The sequence below is a fragment of the Ichthyophthirius multifiliis genome, assembly GCF_000220395.1.
Source record: "Ichthyophthirius multifiliis unplaced genomic scaffold scaff_1120509251013, whole genome shotgun sequence".
Lineage (NCBI taxonomy): Eukaryota > Ciliophora > Oligohymenophorea > Hymenostomatida > Ichthyophthirius > Ichthyophthirius multifiliis.
In genome coordinates, this window is record NW_004086284.1 from 4,549 (window position 1) to 22,410 (window position 17,862).

Here is a 17,862-nt window from a genome sequence, read left to right on the forward strand (position 1 = left end):
TTATTAATTTTTTTTTCTTTTTTCTTTTATTATAAATCTTAGATTTAAATCTTCTTCTATCTATTTTTTTTTCTCTTTCAATATATAGTCAAAATAAATAAAAAAGTTTAATATAGCTTTAAATCTCTATAAGAATTTTTTTTATTTATCAAATTTTCTTGATTAATTAAAAAAATAATAATAATAATTATAAAATATAAAAAAAAAGAAATATAATCTAATATATTCTCATTATTTTTCTTAATATAAGTATTATTATTATTAGCTTTCATTCCTATATTCACCTTCGATTTCATCATCATCCTCTCCATCCGAATAGTCTTCATCTTAATCATCATCTCCATAATTATTTTCTTCTTTTTAATCCTATTCTTAAGGCAATAATTAAGTAATCATTTCTAAAGCCAAGGCTTTTTAATCAGGCAATAAAGTTTTGATATCTTATATTTTTTCTAATTTATAAACAAGGGAAAGTCTAATATCTTAAGAATGAATTTCTATTATATCATTAAGGATTTCCTAATCATCAATTAAAATATATCCTTCGAATGTTTCTCCGTCATTATCTGGTTCATTTACAATAGTAATTCTTTTTAAACATTCCTTATTTTGTTCGCTTGTATTTTTAGGATATATTAAATCTAATATATCTTATTCACTTAAAAGTTATTTTGTCTCCCATTTTAATATACTAAAATGGTTTTTTTCGAAAAACTCATTAGATTCTTGATTTAAAACATTCATTTATTATAATAAAGCTTAAACTTCTCTATCATCCTTTAATAGTTTCTTCATGTCTTCCGGAACTTTATTTGTTATTGGTTCCCCATCTTAATTATAATAAAAGTTTTTTCCATCTACTACATCTACCCAACCAAATAATATATTATAATCATAATGTTTAGGCTCTTTGGTGTCTTTATCGATTATTGTAAAACCGAACTCGCTTTCATCTTCATCGTATTCTTCGAACTTTTCTATATTATGACCAGATTTTTCATATTCAGTTTCTGGAAGATATTTTTGTTCGCGAAATGTAAATTTTTTTTTGTCCATTTTTTTTTTGTTTTATTTTTTTATTTATGTAAATAGATTTCTTTTACTAATATTAGGGAAAAAAAAAATACATATACTTATTTATTTTTATTTAGGATTTTTTTATTTTTATAAGGTTTTTTTTTTTTTTTTTCTAATTTTAATATATTATATTTTTATTTATTTATTTTTGTATATTTATAATATTTAATCACATTTATTTTTTTCTTTTTTTCTATTTATTCAAAGTTATTAATTAAGTTTTTAATAAATTAATAATTTTATACTTTTCTATTTTAATTATAAAAAATATATATAATATTTATAGAATATAGATATTGTATTATAATTAACTTCTTTGTGACTTTAGACATTCGAAATTTTATTTTTATTGCAAACATTATAGTTAACAAATTTAATATTTAATTAAAAATAATATTCATAGAATTATATTAGTATAAAAAAATTTAAAATAAAAAATATATAAAGAATATATTTAAAATTACTAAAATATAATATTTTATATTTTTTTTTAAAATTACTTTATATATTCTAGAATAAATATTTTTAATACAGATAGATCAATTATATAAAATAGGATTTAATATTATTAATTGAATAGTTAATTAGTATTTATTATTTATATTTTAAGTTAAAATTATATTTATTTTATCATTTTTTAAGTTTTATAAAATTATTATTTATATTAGTATGAATATTTTTAGGTTTCAGTAATTATAAAAATTGTTAATTTTTACATTTGCAAAATTAAAAAATTATGTAATATATACTATATATATTAATTAATATATAGTATAAATTATATTTCTATTATTTAATAATAATATATAAAAGATAATTTTTTTATTTGCCATTTGTCATTTAAAATTAATTTATTATTTTTAAATATTTTAATAAATATATATATATTATATATACACATATATATATATATTTTATTAATTAAAAACTGTGTATATAAAAAATAATTATTAAAAAATATATATATAAAATCATATTTTTAAAATAATAAAAAATAAAAAGATCAAATACAAAATAATAAAGATTTATTTAAAAATGCATCCCGGATAAAACAAAGGAAGAATATAAAAAGAAATAACTGATTTTCATAAAACAGTAAAAAAATAAAATATTATAACTCGATTTTCAAAAAAAAACAACATTTATATAATAAAAAATATACAAAATAAGGCAGAAACAAGTAATATCAAAGTATAAATAGTAGGAAACGATCTAAATCATTGGAAAGGATATATAGCTGGCCCTGTATTAACTAATAAAAAATAAAAATATCATAACATATATAACATTTTTTTTTAAAATAAAAAATATATAAATAAATATATTTTTTATTTAAATAGGAAGATACTCCTTATGGAGGAGGAGTATTTTAAATTGATATTTAATTACCTAGTGAATATCCTTATAAACCACCAAAAGTAATAAAAATAAAAAAAAGGATTTTTATAAAAATATATAAAAAAAGATGAAATTTGATACTAGAATTTGGCATCCTAATATTTCTTCATAAACAGGTGCAATTTGTTTAGATATTTTAAAAAATGAATGGTCACCGGCTTTATCTATAAGGACTGCTCTTCTTTCTTTATAGGCACTTATGTGTGCTCCTGAACCTGGTATTTTTATTTTTATTTTCTTTAGATGTTTACTTTTTCTTTTTATTTATATAGATGATCCATAAGATGCTGTTGTTGCATAATAATATAAAAACTAAAAAGATTAATATATTAAAACAGCCAAAGAATGGACAAAAAATTATGCAAATACAAATGCTTAAGATGAAAAAGTTAAAAAATTAGTAGAAATGGGATTTGAAGAAAAATAATGCCGAGTAAATATTTTTTTTAAATATTTATTTATTTTAATAATTTTTTTGTAAATTATAAAAGGAAGCTTTAATGAAATTCGGATGGGAAGAAGAATTAAGTTTGAATTATTTACTTGGAGGAAATTGAAAAATATTATATATATATATATATATATATTTATATAAAAAAACATGCATATATAATATATATTTGAAATATTTTTTTTTTTGTTTTATTAATAAAGTTTTTCATTAATAAATAATATTTAAAAAAATTAATTTTTCTTCTATTATATTCTTTTCATATATATTTTTTTATTTATTTTTTGTCTTTAATATTTTTAAGATTATATATCGTATTTTTCTGGAAATAAAATATAAATAAGCCCATTTTTTTAGATTTATTTTACTAAAAAACATTATAATTACAAATAATTGGTATTTTACTTTTATTTAATAAAAAATTTAATTAATTTTATTTTGTTTATAATTATTTTATAGATTTTTTTTTTAGTTATAATAAGTATTATATATAAAATAATATTTCTGCTAGTCAAAAATAAAAAGAAAAAAAAAGTATAGTTACCTATATTTTTAAAAAATAAATAATAATATTAATTTTTATTTTTTGAAAAATTAATATATTAATTGAATATATATAAAACAACAAAAGAGAGTTTAAAAAAATAAAAAATTATAAACTTCATTAAATAAAAAGAAATGCAAGCGGATAGTTTAGCTAATAATTATATAGAATCAAGGAATCATCGGAAATTCAGAATAGGATTTTTAATTTTATTAATATTGTCTTTATCGATTATAATAATGAAAAAATAAATGCATACTACTGTTTTGTACAATAATAGTAATTAGGTTTAAAATTGGGACTATAGTTAATTTTAAAATGATACTAAAAAACTACTTTTGTACTAAACTTAATAAAGTATTGATGGATATTCTTAATTATACTAAGCCTTGTATGATAACTATTTATTTAATAAAACAAACAGTTTCAAAGACACTAATTAATTATATTCAAATTATTAAAATGATTTGTTATTTGGTATTTTGCATTCCTTATAAAAAAAAATATTCTAAGGAACATGGAAATAAAATAATAATTAATAAAAAGTAAAAATGAATTTATTATTTTTTTTAATTTTAATAAAAATCAAAATAAAAAAGCTTTTGAATATGTTTGATAAGGAATAAGGAATTTTAGAAATGTTATTTTCATAATACAGAACAAATTCAACATTTCTAAATTTAAAAATGAGAAACGGAAAATTTATCGACAGAGAAGTTATGGTTGGATATATAGAATTGAATCATGATATAACTATTTAGTTTATAAATTAAAATCAAATTTTGTTACAAAATTTAACTTTAATTTACAATCTTTATAATTAATTTGAAAATGTTTATAATAATAATAAATATGATAATTGTAATTTTTCATTTATTATTTTTTATTTTTTTTTAAATAAGAAGGTCATAGCGTTTAAATAATAATAAATTTCGACGAAAGTAATATGTAAATAGCTGATTAATATATAGATTTATGGAGCCCTATTATTAATATTTAAATAGAAAACTAAGATAAAACTTAAAAAAGTCCTTATTTTAATATTAATGCAATACTTGATTTATAGGAATAAGTAAAATTATATATAAATTTATCTATTTTTTTTATATATATAAAATTTTAAATTATATATAAATATATTTAATAAAGAATATTTTATTATTTAAATAATAATTTAATTATACTATGTTTTTGTCAGGCCTATTATTAGTCTAATTTCACTTTGTTGTAAAAATTATCAGAAAAGTTATTTCTGATGATTTTTTATATAGAAAAATTTCTTTACTTTCTTTATTTCTTGCATTTGTTTGGGATGGATTTTTTTGTATAAATCATATATTGTATGCAATACAATTTTAAGTATATATATATATATATATATATATATATATATATATATATATATATATATATATATATATTAAATAATAAACATTTAAATACTAATAAGTAATATTTCGAATACTATGCAACTCCTTGTATTGTCTATATACTTTTGTGGAATATATGTGAGAGAACTTTGATTTCTTTAATATGGAAAAATAGATATGTAAATAAAAATTAATTTTTTTATTTACTATATTTTTAAAAATAGGATAATAATCTATACTAAAGTATATTTTTTAAAAATAGAATGTACTTCTTTTTATTACTATGTAAAATAAATACATTTTTTTTTATTATATAATTTATATAAATTTATATTTAAAAAGATTTTATTTTATTCGCTGCTCTAATAATAATACAATAATACATAGTAACAGATTGGTTTTTGTGTATAATGAACCTTTATTTAATACCTTAAATAATAAAAAACGCCAGATAAGGTTAATAAGTATTAGTTTATAAAGAATTTATATTTGGATTAATGTTAACAAGATCTATTTTATTAGTAAAATTTTAAAATAAATATAAATAAATGATATAATAAATAAAAAAAATAGTTATATTTTAAAGGTTATGAGGGTAATATAGCAAATTTAAGTCCTTAATATTTTACATGTGCTATAATTATAATTATTTTAATCTTTTAAGTTGTAATGCTTTACCTTTAGTAAATATACGGACCAAGATTCTTCGTTCCAACTATTTTATAAAGAGATGCCTTTAATTATTTTATTTATATCAATTAAAATACTGAAATAGAATTAGAAACACAATCAGAGAATACAGAAGATTGTTCTATATGTATGAACAATTTATCAGTTAATCCTGAATAATAATAATAAAAAAAAGAATTGTATATTACTGTAATTAAATAAAATAAAATTATGCAAACACCTTGTAAGCATAAATACCATTGCCAGTGTCTATTAGAATGGATGAAAATAAAAATGGAATGTCCTTCATGCAGATCTATATTACCACCAGCTATACAATGATAAAATATATATTTATATATTATATGGATTAATATATATAAATGTAATTACATATATTAAAATATATATATATATTTATATATATATGTTTATTTAAATATTTTATAATATAATTATATTTAAATATATAAAGTCATTTTTTAAATATATATTTTTTATTATTCTTATTTTTATAAAATATTTAATTAATAGATCAATTAAAAGTATCACTATTACTTTCAAATTTTATAATTTTATTATTATTTTCGTCTAGTTTTTTTTAAAAAAATAAATAATTATCTTATTTATTTTATTATATATCTAATTTTATTTATTTAATATCTTCATACATAGTTTCACTTAAAAAATATTTATTATTAAATTTTTCTTTTTAATTTTATATGTTAATTCTTAAATCAGTCAATGATCTTATTTGGTTTCTATTTTAAGAAGTAACATTTAATGAAAAAAGAATATCTTCTTCATTTTTTTGATTATTATTATTATTACTACAACTTTTCTATTCAACATTTTAAAAACAACTATCTTATTTTATAGTATTATTATTATTAATAGTATAATTGCTTTGTTATTCATATTTTTCATAATCCTAATTTTTGCTTGTCGTATCAAATCCTATATTTAAATTTTATTCATATTTTTGATTTTATTCTTCTTATAAATTTTATTAATTTTATTAGTTTACTTATTAATTTTAAGCATCTATTTAAAATTATATAATAAAGTTGATTTATTCTTCATTTAGTTCACTTATTTAATATTTTTTTATTTGATTCAGCATATTAAATTGTTCGAAAGTTAATTAATCAAAGTTGATATTATTAATAATTTATTGTAAATTTAATTAATATTCAATATATTAATTTTGGGTTTTTTCTTCTTCGTCATTTTCTTAAGTAAATTCATACATATTTGCAATTTCAATGATTTCTGTATATTTTCCAAGGTTTTTAGACATGTCGATTTTAGCTATTTTTTTGATTTTTTTTCTACATAAATAACACTCGTTTGACTTTTTCCATATGTCAAGTGAACATTAATAACATACACCTTTTTTTAATCTTTAAAGTAAAAAATATATAATAATATTTAGATATATTAATTAATTTTTTTTTTATTTTTTATTTTTTATTTTTATTTTATTTATTTTTTATTTATTTTTATTACCTCCATGATAACAATCTATTATTACAGAATCAGGAGGATTTTCAAAGCAAACTATACATTGCTAATTTGCTTGTTAAGACGATATATTAGACTTATTAAATTTTTAAGATTTTTATGATTAAGTTAGATCTAATTAGCTTTTTACAGATTTTTTGTTCTTTTGTGTTAATTCATTTTTTTCTTGTAATGCTATTGGATTTACAGATTTTTTATTATTATTTTATTATGAATTTGGTTGGAATATTGGTAATTATTTTGTAGGATTTATTTAAGTTTTTTATAGATCTTCTTTAATAAAATCTTTTGTTATTTAAATTTACTAAAAATATGTAGAAGAGTGCTTAAGTAGAAACTTAGGAAAATCACTAGGTATAATGTTTGATATATGAAGTTTTTTAAATTTATTTTATTAGACTTAAAAAAATATATAAATAGATAAAAATATATGTAAATATATAAAAATTAATAAAATTAAGAAAAAATATATATAAATAAATAAATATATAAATATATAAATATATAAATATATAAAATATATATATATATATATATATATTATTTATTTTATATTTTTACTTTAATTTTCTTAATCATTTTGTTGATTGCTGTTTATATGTTATTAATTTTATTATTATTCTTATTGAACATTATTTCTATTATTAATTTCGTTTTTATTTATTATATTATTTCTATTAGCTATAATAATAAAAACACTATTTTTTTTTTAATAAATTAACAAAAATATTAAAAAAACATTAAATCATTTTTGCAAAAGTAGGAATATAAAACGTTAAATGTACTTAACGAAGCACTTGTAAAAAAGAAGACTTTAAGAATATCTAAATTATCATACATTAAATAATAAATTAACCCTATAAGAAAGAAAAAATATCCCATAACAATATACATACTAACAATTAAACACCAAAATAATCCTTTAACTTTATAAAAAAATAAAAAGTAAATAAATTATTCAATTTTTTTTTAAAAAAAAACCTTAATAAGCATCTGTTTATCCTAAAATATACCAATAAATAGAAAAAAAAAATATTATAATCAATCCAATAATATAAAATCCTAAAGAACTTAATAATATCCAAGAAGGTAAGAATATAGAAGGCCATTACCAGTTAACTATTTGATCAAATTATATACAAAAAAGTATTACTTGACAGACTATATACATCCTTAATAGCAACTAAGCATGTTTGTTTACACTTTCTTAATGTCTATTTTTAAAAATAATCCAAAAAATAATATGTACAAAAGGCGTGTGTGCATATATATATGTTATATTAAAAAATAAATATTTTTAGAAAACAAAAGTCAATATAAAAGAAAAGTTAATACATATGTTTTCAAATAGACTATATTTTAAAGACTATATAAAACTTGTTTATAATTAATCTATTTAATAGCAGATATTTTTTTTTAATTATACGAAAGTCTTAAAAGTAAAATATAGAGAAAAAACAAAACAAAACAAAAATATTAGTTAATTTAAAACATGGATAAATAGAAAAAGTATTAAAAAATTATTAATAATAGCAAACTTTATCAAATTTTATAAAGCGATTCGAAATATTTATTTTGCTTTAGCTTTTTCCTCTTTCTCAATTTCAAATAATTCCATTAGATGTGCATCATTATTTACGTTTTATTAATTAGATTGATTATTTTGAAATACAATTATCTAAGTATTTAAATTATTTTCTTATATAATATTTTATTAGTTGTTATTTGAAACTATTATCTACTCAAATTATTATTATTATTATTATTATTATTATTATTATTATTATTATTATTATTATTATTATTATTATTAATACTATTAGTTTTATTAATGTTATTTTTAAATATTTTCAATTTTAAAATCTTCTTTTTTTCTTAATGTTGGAGGTGTATCTGGCTAAGGTATTTCTGATTCTAATTCTTCAGTTTTTTTCTTTTAAGGTTTTTAAAAAGAGCAGTTATTAAACGAATAATCATTTTCGTATTTTGTATCTGTTATATTTGAATATTTGCTCTAATTATTTTTATTTTGAAGGGTTCTTATGAAAAAGCCGTTTGTATTATTACATTTTTAATATTTTTCTTATAAAATTGATATTTAAGATTAATCTGTTCTATCTGTTTTTTAATCATCTTTCTTTTTATTTTATTTTTATTATTTTTATATATTTTTTTAAATAACTTTATTTGTATTTTTTAATGTTTTAGTATTTTTATCTTCATTATGATTTAAATTCATTTTATATTTTATATTTTTCAAAAATAATTATATATATAATTATTGAATAATTTTTTAAATTTAAATATAAATATAATTAAAATAACTATAATAATTTAAATTTATATATTTTTTTTAATATTCCTAATAAATAATATATAGAGTATATTTTTTTATTTTATTTTTTTTCTTAATTTTCATCATTTTAACAGCTTAAGTATTTGTGTTTCTTTATAAAAATTGCATAATTATGTTAAATTTTTATTTTCTAATTAATCATTTATAAAGTTATTCATTTTTATGATTCCATTAAGCAATTTTTTCTTAGTGTTCTTTTGTTAATTATTAATATTATTTTTGATAGTAATCTTTAGTTTTATCATCTAATATTTAAAATTCTAAAGATGCTTATTTAGTAATAAATCCTGTTAAATGTAGTTATTCTTTATTATTAATAATATATTTTTTATATTTATCTTTAAAATTTTAATAATTCTCTTTTAAAAATATATTAAAAGCACTGCTTGGTTTTTTCGGAATTTCTTAATTTTAAGACTATTGATTTTTAGGAATTTAATTTAAATTATTATCTTAATTATATTATTATTTTTCCTGTTTTACTTAAGATTAACCAATTATTTTTTAAAAAATTTGTTTTTCATTTTATGATAGATTTTAATAGTTTTATTGACATTTTTCAGAAGAAAAAACTACTTTTATTTATTTATCTAAAGATTTGGACTTTTTTTTAAGTCTTTTTCTTTAGTTTACTTAAAGTTATTTACCTTAATCATTAAATTCAGCAATTTTTTAATAATATTCATTTTTTAATTAATGGTACTTCTCTTGGTAATAATCTTTAGTTTTTTAATCTAAAATTTCAAAATCAATAGAAGCTTGTCTAGAAATATAATTATATAGAGATATTTATGTTTTATTTGTACATTTGTTTCCATATTTCTCTTTTAGATTTTAATAATTTTCCTTTACAAATAAATGAAAAGCACTTATAGGTTTTTTTGGAAGTTAAGAAGATTTTTTTAATTTAGAATGTGCATTTTAAGCAATTTTATTTTCATATTGAAATATTTCTTATTTATATTATCCTTGAGGTTAGTCAATTTTTTTTTTTATATTCTCTTTATGACATTTTATTAAATTTTAATAATCCTAATGGCATTATTTATAAGTAAATTATGTACCTTAGATTTTTTTTTATTATTTCATAAAAGCTATAAATACAGTATAATTATCTAGATTAGTACTTTAATCAAAGTTCATTTATTTTTGATTTAGTTTCATTTTATTTTTTGTTGATGAATTTATGGTTTTTTAAATATTTTATTTTTTTGCTAATTTTTTATTTTTTTTCAATTAGCTTATTAATATTTCAATTATTTATTTTTATATTATTTGATATAAACTCAAAATTATTTTTAATAAATTAATTTTTTTATAATAATATATAATGATTTTATTTATTTTATAAGTAATTTTGTTTGTTTATTTAAAATTTAAAACTATATTATTTTTGATTATTATTTTCTTCATTCATACATTATTACCTATATTAGGTTTTTGAATATAAAAATTAGACTAAAATATACTTATCCACCCCTCTACCTTATATCATTTTCTTTTACCTAAAAAATAAAGTTATTCATTTTTAAGATTCCATTCTGTAATCTTTTCATAATATTCTTTTGATAAATATTAATATTATTTTTAATATTATTCTTAAGTTTTGTCATCTAATATTTAAAAATCTTTAGAAGCCTTATTAGCGATAAAATTTTATATGTTTTATTATTTTTTATTACTAATAGTAAAATCTTTAATATATTTATCTTTTAAAGCCTAATAATTTTACTTTACAAACAAATGAAAAGCACTTAAAGGTCTTTTTGGAATTTCCTAAATTTATTAAGATTATAATTATTAAGATTTAGGAATATAATATAAATTATTATCTTAATTAGATAATTATTATTTTTTTTTTTCTTAGGATTAATAATGGCTTTTTAAAAATTTCACTTTGACATTTTTTTATAGACTTTAATAGTTTTTTTGACATTATTATTCAGAATAAAATTCTGTTTTGGTTATATCTAAAGATTTTGAAACTTTTTTTAATTAATTTTTTTAGTTTAATGAAAATTAAAGTAATTTGTTTTTATTATTAAATTCAGTGATTTTTTCATAATATTAATTTGTCAATTATTAATATTTTTTTTGGTAGTAATTTTTAGTTTTTTAATCTAAAATTTAAAAATCTTTAGAAGCTTATTTACAAATGCAATTGTATATAATTTTTTAGGCCTTATTTTTAAATTTGTTTTCATATTTCTCTTTTAAATCTTTATAATTTTCTTTTACAAATATATGAAAAGCGCTTTAAGGTTTTTTTGGAAATTATGAAGATTTTAAATATCTATTTTGTGGAAGAAGTTCATGAACTTAATTTTCGTTTTACATAATTTCTTATTTATAATATCCTTAAGATTGTTAATAAATTATTTTTTTAAGTTATTCTTTATCTTCATTTGGCAAATTTTAGTAATCTTAATAGCATTTTTTATATGTAAAGTTTTTACCTTAAATCATCTTTTATTATTTTATAAAAATTAATTACATGTTAAAATCATTTAGATTGTAATTATAATCAAAGTTTATTTGTTTTTCATTTAAATCCATTTAATATAGTTTATGATGATTGTTTTAATTAATAAAAAAAGTATTAATTTTAATAATTATTATTATACTAATATTTATTATATATATTTATTTTAGCTAAAATTATTATTTTTCATATTTTTATACATTTTATAATAATTTTGTTATTAATTAATAAGTATTTATATACTAATACTATTTTTATTATATTGAAATAGTATATATATTGTATTATTAAAAGCTAGATCTTATTCGCCTTTTTTTAATAGTTAAAAAATTAAAAATTTAATGTATTTTTTTATTTGTAACCTTTAAAAAAAAACCCGAAGAAGAATTAAGTTTTCAATAATACAGTATATATATATATATATGTTTTCTTTGTTTATTTATAAATATTTATTTTTAATTAATTTTAATATTAAATCAAAATATAAATTAACTGCTTTTCTTTTATCTTTAAATTTTTTGTTTATATATTAAAATCAATTTTAATATTCATCTTCTTCACTATCTAATTTAGGAACTTTTAATTTAATAGTAATTTTATCTAAAGATTTTGATATTTTATTTACTTTGCCTCTTCTATCAAGTTAAAAATAAAGTTTATTTTTAGTGTTCCATTCACAAATTTTCTCACAATATTCACTCATTTGTTATTCATATTTTTTTTGGTATTAATCTCTAATTTTTTCATCTAAAATTAAAAAATCTTTACAGGCTTATTTACTTACATAATTCTATATACATTATTAAGATTAATAACTATGGTTTATGCCATATTTTTCTTTTAAAGATTAATAATTATCCTTGAAAAATAAGTGGAACGCACTTTAAGGTTTTTTTGGAATATTATAATTTTATTATGATTATGTATATCGAGTTTCTGGAAGACCTAATATTTTATTTTCATAATGAAATAACTCTTATTTATATTATTCTCGAGATTAATCAACTTTTTTTTAAAGTTATTCTTTTTCCTATTTAGATAAATTTTAATAATCCTATTTGCATTACTAAAAGGAAAAATTTCTACATTATATAACTTTTTATTCTTTAATATAAGTTTAGAACACATTATAATTATCTATATGAGGGTTTTCACATAAATTAAACTGTTTTTAGTTTCTTAACTTCATTTTTTGTTTATTTATATATAATGAATTTATAAAATATAAGATTATATACATAAATAAAAATTATAATTGATATTATTTTTATGCTAGAGATTTTTTTTTGGCTAAACTTTTTTTTTTATTTTTAATTATAAATAATATAACTATATTTAGACTATCTTATTTTAAATATAAATAAAATAAAAATATTTTATATATTTTTTTAAATAAATTTTCAATAAATATTTAATATATGTAATTTTTATTTATTATGAGAAAAATAAATAAAATTAATTTTATATCTTTTATTTTTCATTATATAATAAAAATAAATTATTTTTTTTAAAAAAAATATAAAATCACTATCTAATATATTTTTTAAAAAAAGAAAGAAAAAATCAATTTATATAATTCTTTTATATTGATTGTTAGTTTTCTAGTTTTTAAACAAAGTATATGATAATTGCTTAATTTTAGTTTTTAGTTTTGTAAAATAAATCGATATAATTAATCTCATAAATAAATAATAAAATAAAATGTTATAAATATAAGATTCTTTAAAAATAATAATGAAATAAATAGGAAAAAATAAAATTGTACATAAATAAAAATCAATAATAATATATATAATAATAATTTTATTTTTTCTATAATTATCAGCATTATTTAAAATATTTACAATATTAAATGAAAATTATTAAAAAATATATAATTTATTTATAATAAAATGGAATAATAAGTATCATTATTTTAATCATAATAGAATGAAATCCGAAAATATATAATTATAAAATTAAATAATATATATTTATTTTATTTATAAAATAATTTAATTTATATATATATATATATATATATATATATATATATATAAATAAATAACGCATAATTAAAATTATAATTAATAGATCAATTTATGGAAAGTAGTTTATTATGGGAGAAATTTAATTTAATCACTAAATGAGAATGTATAAAAAAAACATTAAATTACATGAAATCGAGCAAACAAATACTCAAATAAACTAAATAATGTTAAATAATATTGTTTTTTTTAATTAATAGAATTCCAATTTAAATAAAAAAAATTATTAGATATATTGAATAGAAAATGTGAACAAATTTTAAAAATAAAAATAATATTCAATTATTATATATACATATTGCTTTGAATGTATTATACTATCCAAATGGAAATTTAGCATATGAAGGCGAATTTATTTTTTTAATTTATAAAAATATTATAGTAATTATTTTTAAAATTTAAATAAATTTTTATATAAATGGAGATTCTTTATGAAAGGTAAATTTAAATAAAATCTGAAAATAGAAAAATTAAAATTTATATTTCTAAGTGATTGTTATATACAAGACGAATTTTTCGAATGATAAGCTAAATGAAGAATATATTTTATATTAATTTAATTGAGAAATATTAAAGGAAATTAAAATTTAATTTTTATATTTATAATTTAAAAAAAAGTAAATAAAAATATTTATTTTTATTATTTAATAAATTATTTTGATTATTATTTTATTTTTTATATAATTATATGGATAATTTAGATAAATTAAAAAAAACTGATATATATATATATATATATATATATATATATTACATTTTCTTATAATAATTTATATATTTTTTTTTTTTATAATATATATTTATTTATTAATCTATTTTTTTATAATATTTTTTTTTTTTTAAATTACATAATATTTTATATAATAATATATCTAATCAAATTAACAAATAAAAAATATAAAAACTTATAAATTTAATATAAATTATTCTATAATTTATATTTTAAATTTTTATTTCTATTAATTTTATTTGAACCACTTAAAAATGTTATTTCTAAATAATTTACATAAAAAAAATAAAATAAAATTTATAAAAATAATAAATATATACTTTTATTTTATTTCAAATAAAATTAAATAATTTTACAGGATAATATTATATCTTAATTCATCTAAAAAATTACTATTTCATTTATTTTTATATATATTCATTTATAATATCTATTCTATATTTAGTTTTTTTGCTTTAAATAAAATCTTTTCAAAATTATAATATTTCTTTTATTTTTTTTAAATAATTTTTTTTCTATATTATAATTTTTATAAATTATATATATTATTTTTTATTTTATTATATTATATTAATATATTATATTTTTCTAATAAAAAAATATTATTATTTTTCTCATTTTACTTATTTTTTTAATTTATATAATATTTTATTTTACTTAATATTTTATTTTTATAACTTTAATAAAATTTTATTTATTCTTCATTTTTTTGTTTTTTATAAACATCAGAAATTATTTTTAAGTACATTTATTTTTACTATTAACAATTTTAGACTTTATAGAGAAATTATTTATTAATTTTTATTATATATTTAATACAAAAATAAGCTGTTATTTCATTTATATAATAAAACATATGGGAAAAAACTTTTTTAAAAATATTATATTATAGACAAATTTATACTTAGTTAATTTTTTTATATATAAAGAAAAAAAAAAAGTCTATAAAAATTAAAATAATTAATAATTAATATTTTTTATAAAAAAAGAAAAAACTACTAAAAAAAGTAAAAGCAATAAAGCAATTAAAAACTGAATAAAATAAAACAGTCAAAGAAATAATTTTTATGATAAATTTTTGATAAGATATTAAGAAATAGAATAAACAAATCAATTTAAAAAAAGATAGACTGAAATACAAATAGAATATAAAAATATTAAAATCCACATACGAATGAAATTATAATAAAATCAAAGTAAACAAAAACAGTTAGATTTAAATAAAATAAAGAAAAAATAAAAAATTATTTAAAAATATTTAGTTTTAGAAAAAAAAAAGTTTAAAATTAAAATAAAGCATTAATAAATGAAATTTTAATTATCAAATAAATAAAAATAATTTTTTAAGTATTTTAAAGTTTGAAATATAAATGTATTAAAAGAAATTAAATAAAATTAATAAATCAAACATAGATTTTTAGCTAAAAAAATACATTTAATAATCTAACATTAATTAGCAGCAATAAGCTATTTAAATTTTCTAAAAAAAAAAAAAAAAATATAATATAATATAATAATAAAAATATTATATAACAATAATATATAGTTTATTTTTTATTATTTTTAGTTTTTTAAAATAAAATCTATATAAATTTAAATTAGGGTTTTTAGCAAATAATCATATTTAATATAGTGTTCAGTATAAAAAATAAATTATAAAAAATAAAATATATTTAAGCAATATTTAAATAGTGTTAAATAACAATAGCAAAATGTTTATTTGTTAATTATTTTAAAAAGGTTTTTAATTTTTTTTATAGTTTATTTTTATAATGCGATTTCTACAATTATTAAATTATTTAATTTTTATTTATATATATTTTAGATTAGCGATCAAATTATACATTATAAGAATATATTTTTTTCACAAGAAAATCAAATTTTTAATTGAAAACAAATTTTATTAAAGTCAAATTTTATTAGCAATTAAATATTTATTAGGATATTAAAATAATATAAAATAATTATTTGACCATTTTTAAAAAAAAATTCAAAGTAAAAATATTATATTCTTGTCTTATTATTATTATTATTATTATTATTATTATTATTATTATTATTATTATTATTATTATTTATAATTTTATTCTTACATAATAAGCATCTTAAAACAAAATTTTTATTAATTTTTGATAAATTGTTTTATTAAATAATAGTCTTTATTAAATAATAGGAAATATATTTTTTTTCAGAAATAATTTACTTTTTTAATAATTTATAATATATAATTCAATTATTTAAATAAACTCATTAATCATAATTTAATTAAGCTTATACAATTTATTTAATTTAAATTGAATTTATGAATTTTAAATTTACAAATTTAATGTAAAACATAAAGACATTATTATTATTATATTATTTTTATTATTTTAAAATCGATTTTTTATAGGTTTATTTATATTATTAGTTTTAGTTTTATTATTTGCTTTATTATAATAAATTTATAATTAATTCAATTATTATTATAATAAAACTACAAACTGTAATTTACTAATTATAAATTTAAACTATAATATACCTAACTATTAATTAATAATAAATAACACATTTAATAAATATTTTAAATAATTTTTTTAATCATTTATATCAATATTTTTTATTTTTATTATTATTACTTGATTTTCTAAACAATATTTATATATTTTTATTATGAATAATCAATTATTTATTAGATATATTTGTTTATTTTAGATAAAGTTAGGTTAATCGGTCATAATTCTAAGGTAAAATATTTCTTTTTATTAATTTTTTAGGTATAAGAAAATAATATTATTAAAATCAAATAAAATAAAAAAATATTATTGTATTTTATATTTTTGTATTTTTATACTTTGTAAATATTCTATTTCTATTTTTATTTAAAAAATAATCTTCTTAATATTGAATATAAAAATTTTAAATAAATATATATATATATTAATATTTATATAATTATATTTATATATATATATATTTATATTTATTTTATATTTATAAATATATATATAATATTTTTTTTTTTTAAATATAAATTTTTATATCATTTATTTATTTAAAATAAATCATAAATATATTATTTTTCTAATTAATATAGATAAAATATATATTTAAATAAATGAATTTCATTTTTATTCTGTATTTTGTTATTTTTGTTTGATTTTCTCTTCTACTATTTATTGTTTTACTAATTCCAATATTTTATCAACCCCTTTATCTTTCATTAATTTACATAATTTTAAGCCTATTTCTTAA

General features: G+C 14.5%; 3 protein-coding genes across 3 annotated transcripts, besides 36 other annotated features; 1 reads left to right on the forward strand and 2 right to left on the reverse strand. All coding sequences in view use genetic code 6, as the record gives it.

Annotated features, from left to right (window-relative positions):
• Positions 1-228: 228 nt before the first annotated feature.
• Positions 229-1,056, reverse strand: IMG5_128790 (hypothetical protein; the record flags this gene model as incomplete). The annotated part of the gene is made up of 1 exon (XM_004032115.1): positions 229-1,056. One exon carries the CDS (start codon positions 1,054-1,056, stop codon positions 229-231), a length of 828 nt encoding a protein of 275 aa, XP_004032163.1.
• An 80-nt stretch (positions 1,057-1,136) lies between these two features.
• Positions 1,137-1,184: a microsatellite.
• Positions 1,137-1,186: a microsatellite.
• A 6-nt stretch (positions 1,187-1,192) lies between these two features.
• Positions 1,193-1,237: a microsatellite.
• Positions 1,238-1,659: 422 nt separating this feature from the next.
• Positions 1,660-1,721: a microsatellite.
• A 289-nt stretch (positions 1,722-2,010) lies between these two features.
• Positions 2,011-2,067: a microsatellite.
• Positions 2,064-2,102: a microsatellite.
• A 10-nt stretch (positions 2,103-2,112) lies between these two features.
• IMG5_128800 (ubiquitin-conjugating enzyme family protein, putative) lies at positions 2,113-3,032 on the forward strand (the record flags this gene model as incomplete). Its single annotated transcript, XM_004032116.1, has 6 exons — positions 2,113-2,172; positions 2,248-2,322; positions 2,418-2,495; positions 2,543-2,693; positions 2,748-2,908; positions 2,967-3,032. The coding sequence occupies 6 exons, from the start codon at positions 2,113-2,115 to the stop codon at positions 3,030-3,032; spliced, it is 591 nt and encodes a 196-aa protein (XP_004032164.1).
• A 3-nt stretch (positions 3,033-3,035) lies between these two features.
• Positions 3,036-3,069: a microsatellite.
• A 1,201-nt stretch (positions 3,070-4,270) lies between these two features.
• Positions 4,271-4,312: a microsatellite.
• A 302-nt stretch (positions 4,313-4,614) lies between these two features.
• Positions 4,615-4,652: a microsatellite.
• A 178-nt stretch (positions 4,653-4,830) lies between these two features.
• Positions 4,831-4,891: a microsatellite.
• Positions 4,892-5,671: 780 nt separating this feature from the next.
• Positions 5,672-7,612, reverse strand: IMG5_128810 (zinc finger domain protein; the record flags this gene model as incomplete). Its single annotated transcript, XM_004032117.1, has 6 exons — positions 5,672-5,681; positions 5,768-5,840; positions 6,537-6,553; positions 6,760-6,901; positions 7,019-7,109; positions 7,595-7,612. The coding sequence occupies 6 exons, from the start codon at positions 7,610-7,612 to the stop codon at positions 5,672-5,674; spliced, it is 351 nt and encodes a 116-aa protein (XP_004032165.1).
• Positions 5,883-5,983: a microsatellite.
• Positions 5,884-5,979: a microsatellite.
• Positions 5,903-5,952: a microsatellite.
• Positions 6,957-7,013: a microsatellite.
• Positions 6,957-7,016: a microsatellite.
• Positions 6,958-7,007: a microsatellite.
• Positions 6,961-7,012: a microsatellite.
• Positions 7,435-7,569: a microsatellite.
• Positions 7,500-7,574: a microsatellite.
• Positions 7,502-7,573: a microsatellite.
• A 1,167-nt stretch (positions 7,613-8,779) lies between the features above and the next one.
• Positions 8,780-8,864: a microsatellite.
• Positions 8,865-10,551: 1,687 nt separating this feature from the next.
• Positions 10,552-10,622: a microsatellite.
• Positions 10,580-10,627: a microsatellite.
• A 1,368-nt stretch (positions 10,628-11,995) lies between these two features.
• Positions 11,996-12,031: a microsatellite.
• Positions 12,005-12,037: a microsatellite.
• Positions 12,038-13,871: 1,834 nt separating this feature from the next.
• Positions 13,872-13,909: a microsatellite.
• Positions 13,910-14,617: 708 nt separating this feature from the next.
• Positions 14,618-14,649: a microsatellite.
• Positions 14,650-14,680: 31 nt separating this feature from the next.
• Positions 14,681-14,734: a microsatellite.
• A 429-nt stretch (positions 14,735-15,163) lies between these two features.
• Positions 15,164-15,213: a microsatellite.
• A 44-nt stretch (positions 15,214-15,257) lies between these two features.
• Positions 15,258-15,305: a microsatellite.
• Positions 15,306-16,130: 825 nt separating this feature from the next.
• Positions 16,131-16,167: a microsatellite.
• Positions 16,168-16,268: 101 nt separating this feature from the next.
• Positions 16,269-16,300: a microsatellite.
• A 345-nt stretch (positions 16,301-16,645) lies between these two features.
• Positions 16,646-16,704: a microsatellite.
• A 722-nt stretch (positions 16,705-17,426) lies between these two features.
• Positions 17,427-17,456: a microsatellite.
• Positions 17,457-17,534: 78 nt separating this feature from the next.
• Positions 17,535-17,622: a microsatellite.
• Positions 17,535-17,623: a microsatellite.
• The last annotated feature ends 239 nt before the right edge of the window (positions 17,624-17,862 follow it).